The 9,997-nt window shown below is 42.6% G+C and overlaps 1 protein-coding gene across 1 annotated transcript in view; it reads left to right on the top strand.

Annotated features, from left to right (window-relative positions):
* SDC2 (syndecan 2) overlaps positions 1–9,997 on the top strand; it is a 169,547-nt gene that overhangs the window by 145,688 nt on the left and 13,862 nt on the right. The window contains exon 2 of the mRNA XM_007934849.2: positions 7,058–7,169. Within this exon, the coding sequence (XP_007933040.1) occupies positions 7,058–7,169 (112 nt within the window). The remainder of the gene's footprint in view (positions 1–7,057; positions 7,170–9,997) is intronic.

The raw sequence follows: 9,997 nt of genomic DNA, 5'->3' as shown, positions 1-9,997 counted from the left end.
CAAAGGGAAGGGGAAATACAGGTGATCTCTTAGGACATCTCCTAGTATTCCTATGCCCTGTGATTAAAATTACTGGAAAACTACAACCCAACTCCAGCATGACTACTAATGATCTGGAATCTTCAGGAATGAGGGTTTGGGTCACCCCACCAGGCAAAGAACCATGAGTAGCTGAGGTGCTTGCTGAGGGCAAAGAGAATACAGAATGGGTAGTAGAAGGAGGTAGTTCTAAATACCAGCTGTAACTATGTGACCAGTTGCAGAAATGAGGACTGTAATCTTTAGTATTTCTTCTTTGTTTTGTTGTACATACATATGTGTGTATACATATATAACAATCTTGTTTTCTTCCTTCCTTTATTCCATTGCTTATTATAAAATATAAGAGTAAACTAAATAGTGGGTTTTTTTTGTTGTATGCATGTTAGTTAAGTTGTATTAGACACATGTGTGACTTTATAATTGTCTTTATTTTGAGATTATGTATGGTTTGAGGAGGTGTTGTACAGGTGCCAAGTTGACAAGGGGTAAACTTGTGATGGTTAAGGTCATGTATCACCTTGGCTGGATGATGATTTTAAGTGCTTTGGGAGATATTGTGTGTACATTCTCCATTTTGTGATCTGATAAGAGAGCTGATCAGTTGAAAAGGGAGTTTCTATAGGGGTGTGACCTGCATCTAACATATATGGATGCTCTGGCAAATCTCACCCTCTGTCGATCCTGCATACAGCTTGTCATCCTTTGACCTCTGGTTCTTGGGACATGAACCAACAGCCTGCCATCTGATCTGCCAATTTTGGGTTCATCAGCCTTTGCAACCACATGAGTCAGAAAAAGCCTCCAGCCTAACACCTGATTCACAGGATTTGGGGCTTGCTAGCTGCCACAACTGCATGAGACATTTCCTTGAGATAAACCTTTATATATATGTGTGTGTGTGTATATATATATATGTCACTGGTTTTGGTCCTCTAGAGAACTAAAATAAGACCCACCCAAACCCAAACACACAGCCATTGAGTTTATTATCACTCATAGCTACCTTATAGATCAGAGTAGAACTGCCCCATATTGTTTCCAAGGCTGTAAATCTTTGCAGAAGCAGACTGCCACATCTTTCTCCTGCAGAATGGGAGGTGGGTTCAACCCGAACCTTTCAGTTAGCAGCAAGGGGCTTAGCCACTCCACCACCAGGGCTCGTCCTAGATCTCTTAGTGATATTTTTTCGTCTTGGAGCCTGGGGTTTAGGTGGAGTAAGCATCAGCAGCTAACGCTGGAAATGCAGGTGAGGCCATCTGGAAAAAGAACTTCCTTCCAGACTAAAGAGTTTTTATTTCATACTGTAGGTGATGGGGAGCCAGTGAAACATTTTTAGCAGAGGAATAATGTAATCATGTTTGAGTTTAAAGGAGGTCCCTCTAGCATGACAGTGGGGAATGGATCCAAAGAGAAGGACTTGAAGCAGCAGCCAAGTAAGGAGGACCTTGTAATGGTCCAGGCCCAATCTGATGAGATTGCTGAAGTGATGGGGCTAGAGAAGGAGAGATGGAGCTGGCAAACACGTATGTGCCTTACCTTTCTTCTGGGCCCTGTGAGAATACAAAACCGAGTCAGATGTGCATCGTCTGCCAAGAATTTAGACTGTCGTTGTTGATAGGTACCCTCAAGTTGGCCCCAACTCATAGTGACCCATGTATAATAGGATCAAAATGTTGTGATCCATAGGGTTTTAACTGAGTCATTTTTGGAAGTAGATCACCAGTCCTTTCTTCCTCATCCGTCTTAGTCTTGAAGCTCCACTCAAACTTGTTTAGCATCATAACAGCTCACAAGCCTCCACTAACACAAGTGGTGGTTGAGATTGAGATGCATTGGTCAGCATTTGAACCTAGGTCTTACACATAGAAGGCAAGACGTGTACCACTGCCTTTTATGGAATTTAATCTAGTGGAGGCAATTTGGTGACCAGGTTGTGTGTTGTAAAGCCAGAATCTCCATCTATCTGCAGTAGATTTTCCTCTTCATTGTACCCAGTTGCTTTCCACAACTTCCCTTTGCTCTCTAGTCTTCACTTCTTGCATCAGCCAAAGGGGAAAAGGTCTGAAAGACCAGCTTTGTTTTTCTTCCAACTTGTACTCTGAACTCTGTTAGCCAACAGCACTAGCACTGCCTCACAGAAACAGTCAATCCCAAATTAAACAGCCCAGTTACGAAATCCTATAGTCAGGCTGCTGTTTTGGACTTTGGGTCCATGCCTCTGCATGTTTCCTCCCAACTGGTTTCATCCAGTGGCTCTGTCCCATTGAACAAGTGAGAGGGCTCCGAGTATGGCCAGGGGTTTTCTGCTCCACGAAGCAGACGACATTTGGCTAGGGTGTAAAATCAGTAGGCTTGAGTTACCTCCTTTTATGACTCTCAAGAGATGCACATATCCCCAGGGAATGTTAGTGCATAATTCATTCCCCTCTGCAAGCATGTTAACTTGTGAAAATCTTTTGGGCACAGTGAGTGGAGCCTTCAGAAAAGGGAGTTGTTGTATTTGGAAAGTTTTTTTTTTTTTTTTAAAGGGAAACACAGCGGGGATATTCATTGAGCATTATCTGCTAAAGAGTGAAAGAACCCTGCTGGTTAAGTTGAACTCTGTGGAAGGATCTGGTAATTCCTACAATGTTACTTCATGTTACTTGGTGTCACGTTGGTTCTCACTCATGGCAACCTCATGTACAACAGAATGAAAAGCTGCCTAGTCTCCCACCATCCTCATGATCAGTGACATACTTGAGGCCATTTTTGTCCAGCACTGATTCAGAAAATGTTCTGTTATGGTCCATAGGGTTTTCATTGTCTAATTTTTGGAAGTAGGCCTCCAGGCCTTTCTTCATGGTCTCTCTTAGTCTGAAAGTTCCAATGACACCTGTCACTATGGATTACCCTGCTGGTATTTGAAATACCAGTGACATCAGAGCAACACACACATCACCATAGTACAACATACCTACAAATGAGTGTCCCTGAAATCAGAATAGGAGATAACTTTTAGTTTGGTGTCAAAATAACTTGCACCACATTGGATGACAGAGAAATGCACACGTTTAGCCATTCTGTCAGCCCCAGAACTTCCCTGGAGCCCTGTAGATCCCAAGTAACTGAGGGCAAGCCAGCTTTTTTAGACACACCCAGACCCCCACCCAGAGTCTTATATAGGCCTGAGAGTTTCTCCTAAGGATCTGGTTATCCTACGGCATTCAGTCAGTTGATAGGTTGTTTGATGTGGTTGAACCGTGAGGTAGCCAGAATTCTCTGCGAGACATTTTTGGCATTAGACATTTTGTCCATTAGATATTTTTGTGTGTTAGTGTGAGTAATATGTCAATCTGGACAACTGGGTCATCTAATGAATAGAAATTCAATTTACATGTAGGGATTAAATAAATATCTTGGTATAACCCTTGCCTCATCAAACTTCTTTGACAGTGCCAAGAGGGAAATGAAAGTTGTTCAATGTTAAGAAGAGAACAGGTTTTTAATATGTAAAAGGAATCTTTTACTTGCTTTTAAGACTCTAGGTTACTTAAGCAGATGCAAAGCATAGGATATTTGGGCAGATGATCTCTGGCTTAAAATTCAGAAATTTTTAACCGTAAGGATCCTAGTGGTCTTGTGATATGCGTTAACTCTGAAACCTGAGTCAAAGACCAATTTGTTTAAGTAATCTCAGTTGACAAATATTTAATGAGTCCCTACAGCATGCCAAGCACTTGGAGCAAGGCAGGGAGTCCATTTAAGACCTGCCTTCCTCGAATTGTGCTCTGCTGAGGGACAAGATACATGGGACAATCAGAATTAACAGTGAGAATTTATGACTTAAACTGTCCGTCCTTATGCTGCAAAATACAAAATAGGGGACATAAGACCTGGAGAAGTCAGAGTGTGTTTCGTCATAGACTGGATTTGAGAGGAGAAGTTAGAGGGACCTCCAGGTGAATTTAATAGGACAGTTGAATGCAAGCAGGACTGAGAGTGGCTTTTAGGTGGGAGCACAAAGAGCTCACTCAGCCTGTGGACATTTCCAGCCCAGGTAACATTTATTGAGCACCTACCACATTCTAGGCACTCTTATGGGGAAGAGGGGAAGGTTAAAGATGGATGAGATCAAGTCTTCACCCTCAAAGGCCTTAAGTCTAATAGGAGTCAGTTGAGTTGATTGTAATGTGTCCCTGGGTGGTACAAACTGTCAGGCTCTGGACTGCTAACTGAAAAGTTGGTGGTTTGAACCCACCCAGAGGCACCTCAGAAGAAAGGCCTGGTGATCCACTTGTAAAAGGTCACATTGCAAACCCTCTGGAGCTCTGCAACACAGGGGTCACCATGAGTCAGAATTGAGTCAGTAGCCACTGGAAAGAGATTGATCGTAGAGCTATGGAATGCAGGGTCCCCAGAGCAGTTCACAGGCTTTGGGAATTACAGCCTGGAATGGTGAGAGCCTTAGAAAAGGGTGTCATGCAGGACTGCCTCAGATTGCAGAGTTAAGCTCTGACGTCCTGGCAGAGAGTTCTAGCACGTTCTTGGCTCAGGGTTGTTGCTTGAGGCCTGAAACCCAGGCCACTGGAAGACCAATCCCTCAGGTTTCAGTCCTCAGAATCTGCTAGTATGATGGCTCACACTAAATGGGTTCCCATACTTTAATCTCAGTTGGCACTGATGCCTGGTGGGGAATGTGAGATCAGGTTTAAAATACTTCAGCCTCTCTCACCGGCCACTGAAACTTGAGAGAATAAAGTGGTACTGTTATTGAGGGCTGGGCCTGTCTTTCCCCCTAGGAAGGTCTCAGTCAAAGTGACTGTTGGAACAGAAAGTTGTATTTTAAGAGGAAGTCTAATGAAAGCCAGTGTAGTAAGGGAAATATTTTTTTATAATGCCTGTTAGGAACAGACATTCAACTTGATTTTTAAAAATAGGACAATAATAATGAGTGTTGCCCATTTCCAAACAAATATCATTTAGAAGCTGGACATCTGCTTTGTTTGTTTTTGGGCTTTCATGCCATGTTAATGAAAAAATATTAATTTTCTAAAACTTTTTTTTTTTTTTTTTAAGATACTATACCTCTGCTAGGAGCTCTGGTGGCACAGTGCCTACCTAAGGCATTTCAGTGCTAACCAGAAAGCTGGTGGTTCAAACCCAGCAGCCACTCCTTGGAAGGAAAATGGGGCAATCTACTTCCATAGAGATACCACCTTGGAAACACAAGGAGGGGTTGCTATGAGTCGGATCTGACTTGACGGCAGTGAGTTTGGTTTGGTTTTTGGTTTCTACCTCTGCTCTGCCTGCAATTCATGTGAGTTACTCTTTTGGCAGGATTAGGGTGAATTTTAATACTAAAACTCTTATACTGAATAACTAAGAAGCTGTGGAACTGGTATACTTAGTAAATGATCCCTCTCTGCATTAAGCACGTGATTTGCTATTACCAAGTGCCAATAATACAATAAGAATGTGCTTGTGTAGGTTTATCTGTATCTGTCGTTGTTGTTGTTGTTATTTGCCATCGAGTCGGCCCCGACTCATAGCGACCCCTCCTTGGGTTTCCGAGGCAGTATCACTAACGGAAGGCTGTGCTAATCCAGTGAGCCCCAGAAGCAGGCTTGCAGTGGGCTTTCGCAATTGTCCGATGAGCAACACAACTGCTCCAAGCACGGTGCCCTCCCTGGCATCAGCTTGAATGTGGGCTGTGGCAGAAAGTTCTGGAACGCTTAGGCAACTGGGGGCTCTTTTCTGTAGTGATAAAGCCCTGAGCATGGCCAGGCCTGCACAGCATTTGGTGGGCCGTGATGGATTGCTCACTGGTTAATTATTTAGCCTAAGCACCGTAAAAAATAAAACAAAAGCAGTTGCTGTTGAATTGAATCTGCCTCATGACAACCCCATGTGTTACAGAGTGGGATTTCTCCACAGGGTTTCCAAGGCTGTAACCTTTCAGAAGCAGATCTTGAGACCTTTTTCCCAAGGCAACTCTGGTGGGTTCAAACCACCAACCTTTTAGTTATAGTAGAGGGCTTAACAGTTTGTGCCACCCAGGGACTCCTTAAACATCATAAAACCTTTATATATACAGGTATGCCCCATTTTTCAGAAGTTCGCTTTACACCACATCACTTTTACAAGAGATTTACATTACTACCTGTTTTCGCTAACCAAAAGAAATGCGAAGATTTCTTTCATAAAAGAAGAAGAAGAAGAAAAACTAGCATTCAGCATTTGTTGTGCAGCAAGCCATTAAAGTGCACACCCCAAGCAGTGAGAGCGGCGTTGCCAAACTCCTTCCCTGGGGACTGAACTCAGCATCTCAACATCAAGCCTCCATAGCTTTGAACTGTATCTGTGAACGCTTTCTGTTAGTGTTGTGTTAGGTTGTGTGCGTTATTTGGTGTATGTTATGTTAGGTTGTATATGTTATTTGGTGTGATTTATTTTAATAGGTTATTTTTTCGGTTTGGCAACGCTCAAAAATGTATGTTTCTCCCGTATAAATTAATGGTAGTTGCTTCTTCACTTTACATCGTTTAGGTTTATGAAAGATTTCATAAAAACACTCTGCTTTTGGGTAGTAGGGGAAACCTGTATCCCCAATAAATTCTTAAGTGGTTTGAATGTTTTGTGGCATTTCCAGTAAGGGAATCTCACAGTGACTTTGTGACAAACAGAATGCCTGACATGGCTTATAACTAGTATTGGCAGGATTGAAATGCAGACATGTTTAGTGGGACATAGCAAAATAAGCTCATGACAGGCGCTACATCTCCAAGCTGCCTTTATTCTACTGGGTTAGGTTCCCAGTAGAATATAGGCTTCCCTTGAGGGTGTTAGTCTGTGGTCAGCCCTTGATTTAATTCAAGTTGTCAGGGTGTCCTGAGGAAGGGTAGAGCAGAAATGTGGACTCAAGAATGAAGAACAGATGGGTAGTTACTATGGTGTGAACTTGAACAGTAAGATACATAAGCGTGTTTCTTAATCTCTCAATTAAGATCCTGAATTCCCTCTCCTTTTTCCTCAGATAGCAGAGCTGACGTCTGATAAAGACATGTACCTTGACAACAGCTCCATTGAAGAAGCTTCAGGAGTATATCCTATTGATGATGATGACTATGCTTCTGCATCAGGCTCAGGTAAGGCTACCGCTACCTGCTTCTCAACACCCGCCTCCATTCTCCATGTGCACGCCCACATACTTTACTGGAATTTACTTCAGGGAGACAGGCAGGGTGACCAGGGAATAACAGCATGGCTTTTGGAGTCAGTCAGACTTTGGTTACAAATTCCAACTCTACCACTTAACATCTGTGAGGTCTTGGGGAATTTTTAACTTCACTGAGCCTCAGTTTCATTTGTAAAATGGAGGGTAATAATGGTCCCTACCACATAGGGTTGTTGTGAGGATTAAAGGGATTGACACATGTAAAGCTTTTAGAGTTTGGTGCTTGGCGCAGTGTTCTTCTTCAACATCAGCTTTTAATTTTATTATTAAGCCTATCAATGTGTGTCATGGGAACCATCCTTAAAGAAATCCTTCAGACACTAGTTTCATTTAAAACAAAAGAAGAAAAAAAAAACATTTGTCCTTTGTTAAAGATTATACATGAGAGCAAGAAGCGTTATCCTTTCTTACTCCTAGAATATTGCTCAGAAGTAGAGGGGAGAGGTAGCAGCCAAGTAAAAAGATTGTAGAGTGATGTCACCACCTCCTTTGGTATATTAGCTATCTATCGTTATGCAGTAATGCTGTATAACAAATGACCCCAAAACTTGGTGGCTTAAAACAACAACTATTTAGGAGGAAGTGGGAGGTGAGCTGTTGCATTGTGGTAAATTGCAGTCAATGTGATGAGACAAAGTATATGTGAGCTGCTGTATGGAAAATGAACTTGCTCTGTAAACTTTCACCCAAATCACAATAAAAATTAAAACAAACAAAAAAACATTTATTTAACTCATTCTTCAGGTTGGCGGTTTTGGCTGGCTTTGGTGGGCTTCCCCACAGGGATCAGTGGCAGGTTGGGTATACAGCTTTGCTGATCTTGGCTTGGCTTTGTCGTATCTCTGGGGCAGCTGGGCTAACGTGGCTCTGGGCTACACAGTATGTCATCCTCCAGCAGTCCCTTATTTATTCATGAGGAATAGATAGAGATCCCAAGAGGTCAAGCAGATGTATGCAAAGCGTCTTGATACCTAGGCTTCAGAATTGGCACGTCATTACTTCTAGAGCAGGGAGAAATAGCTCAAAAGTTCAGGCTAGACTCCTTCTCTTAATGGAAGGAGCTACAAAGTCAAATTATAGAGAATGTATATACAATTCAGAATAAAGGATTCTAGCCATGTTTGCTATGCACCATAGCTGGTAAATATTTTCTTCAGTGCCAGGAATGGCCCCTGACAAACTGAGAGTGAAGAAGAACTTGTGAATATATTTAATTAATGGTCAAGTCAGGAATTTGTGGTTGCAAAAAGCACATGCAGGCAGCATCTTCTGACCTCCTCTAACTTCACAAGAGGGAGACACACTCACCATCAGCAGCCCAAGGCTTATTCCTGTGAGGCCAGACATGCCACCACCCTCCAGCCTTTTTACCAACTTTGACACCACCCATCCCTCCCTCAGTACTTAACTACTTCTCTGCTGAGTTTGATAATTCGTTGCAATGGCCACATAGAACTTACAGACAGTACACATGATTTGGGGATTTATTAGGGAAGTAACAGGCTACAAGTCAGGAATGCTATCAGGATACAATTCTTCAATCAGGACAGTTTTCCCTCTGCTGTGCCCTTAGACATGCCTCCCGGCCTGGCCTCTGCCTCTGTGGGCCAGCTAAGCCTGCCTTTCTGTCTCTTGGTTCCACTGCTACTGTCTCTCTGCCAGAGCATCACTCATCCAAAGAGGTCCAGCACAGGGATCTCGGGTCCAAGGACATGCTCCACTTCATCTCTAGCTCTTATCTCTCAATGGCGTTAGATCCCCCCTCTGCCTCTAGGAGGGCTCATTTTAAGCCAGGCAGAGTGACAAAACTAACCAATCCCAACATCAGAGTTCTACATACCTCATTTGCATGGTCCCACCCAGTAATCTGGTGGGAGTTACAAAGACTACGGCTAGAAAGCCATACCAAGTAATTCACTGCACTGCAGTGGTCAGCAGGATGCTAGAAAAGTCTTAGGCACTTTCTGGCTTAGGGTTTTAATTGTAGATTCAACAGATAAAAAATTATGCTGATCATAGAATCATGGTTGATGTCTGATGACCAGATTGGCCTGTGCTTCAGAATAACCCAAAAACAAAGTGGAAGTCAATTATGTCATTGGTAGGTATCTAGCCATCTAAGAGTGAATGTTTTAAGTTGGAAAAAAGTCTGAGAAAGACAAGAGAGGTGGTGGCTGACCTAGTAACAGGGAGCTTACAATGCAATCCTAATGTAAAAATAGTCCTTGTTATTCTTGGGAGAGTGATACATATCGCACATGCAGAATCAGTGTGAAAAGAGTTGTTCTACAAAGCCCACGACTCTATTAATATCTTTCACTCATGGCACCTCTTTTTTGTTTTAGCACTTCAGAATTGCTTTGTAATTGTCATCATCAAAGTATCCCAAGAGATAATAAATATGAACACTTTTTTGTCCCCATTTCACAGATTTTAGAATGCAAGAGTTGGAGGGCATCTGTAAGGGTTGTCCATCTTGTTGAGATCTGCCAAGATTGTTCTGAAGTTTAATTAAAGAAAACATGTGCCAACTCCTGCTCACCTGCCTTCCCTCCTCATTCAGAGGAGTAAGGGTTGGAGTGGCTTATTTGAAATCTTAACCCACTAATTCAATAGATGTTGTTGTTGTTATTTGCCATTGAGTCAGACCCAACTCATAGTGAGCCCTCCTTGGGTTTCTGAGGTGGTATCGCTATGGAAGTAGATTTCCCAGCCTTCCTTCTGAGGAGTGGCTGGTGG

This window comes from Orycteropus afer, unplaced genomic scaffold, assembly GCF_000298275.1.
Source record: "Orycteropus afer afer isolate SDZICR_OR568_19922 unplaced genomic scaffold, OryAfe1.0 scaffold00021, whole genome shotgun sequence".
In the NCBI taxonomy this organism is placed as follows: domain Eukaryota; kingdom Metazoa; phylum Chordata; class Mammalia; order Tubulidentata; family Orycteropodidae; genus Orycteropus; species Orycteropus afer.
This window is presented reverse-complemented; position numbering and strand designations above follow the sequence as displayed.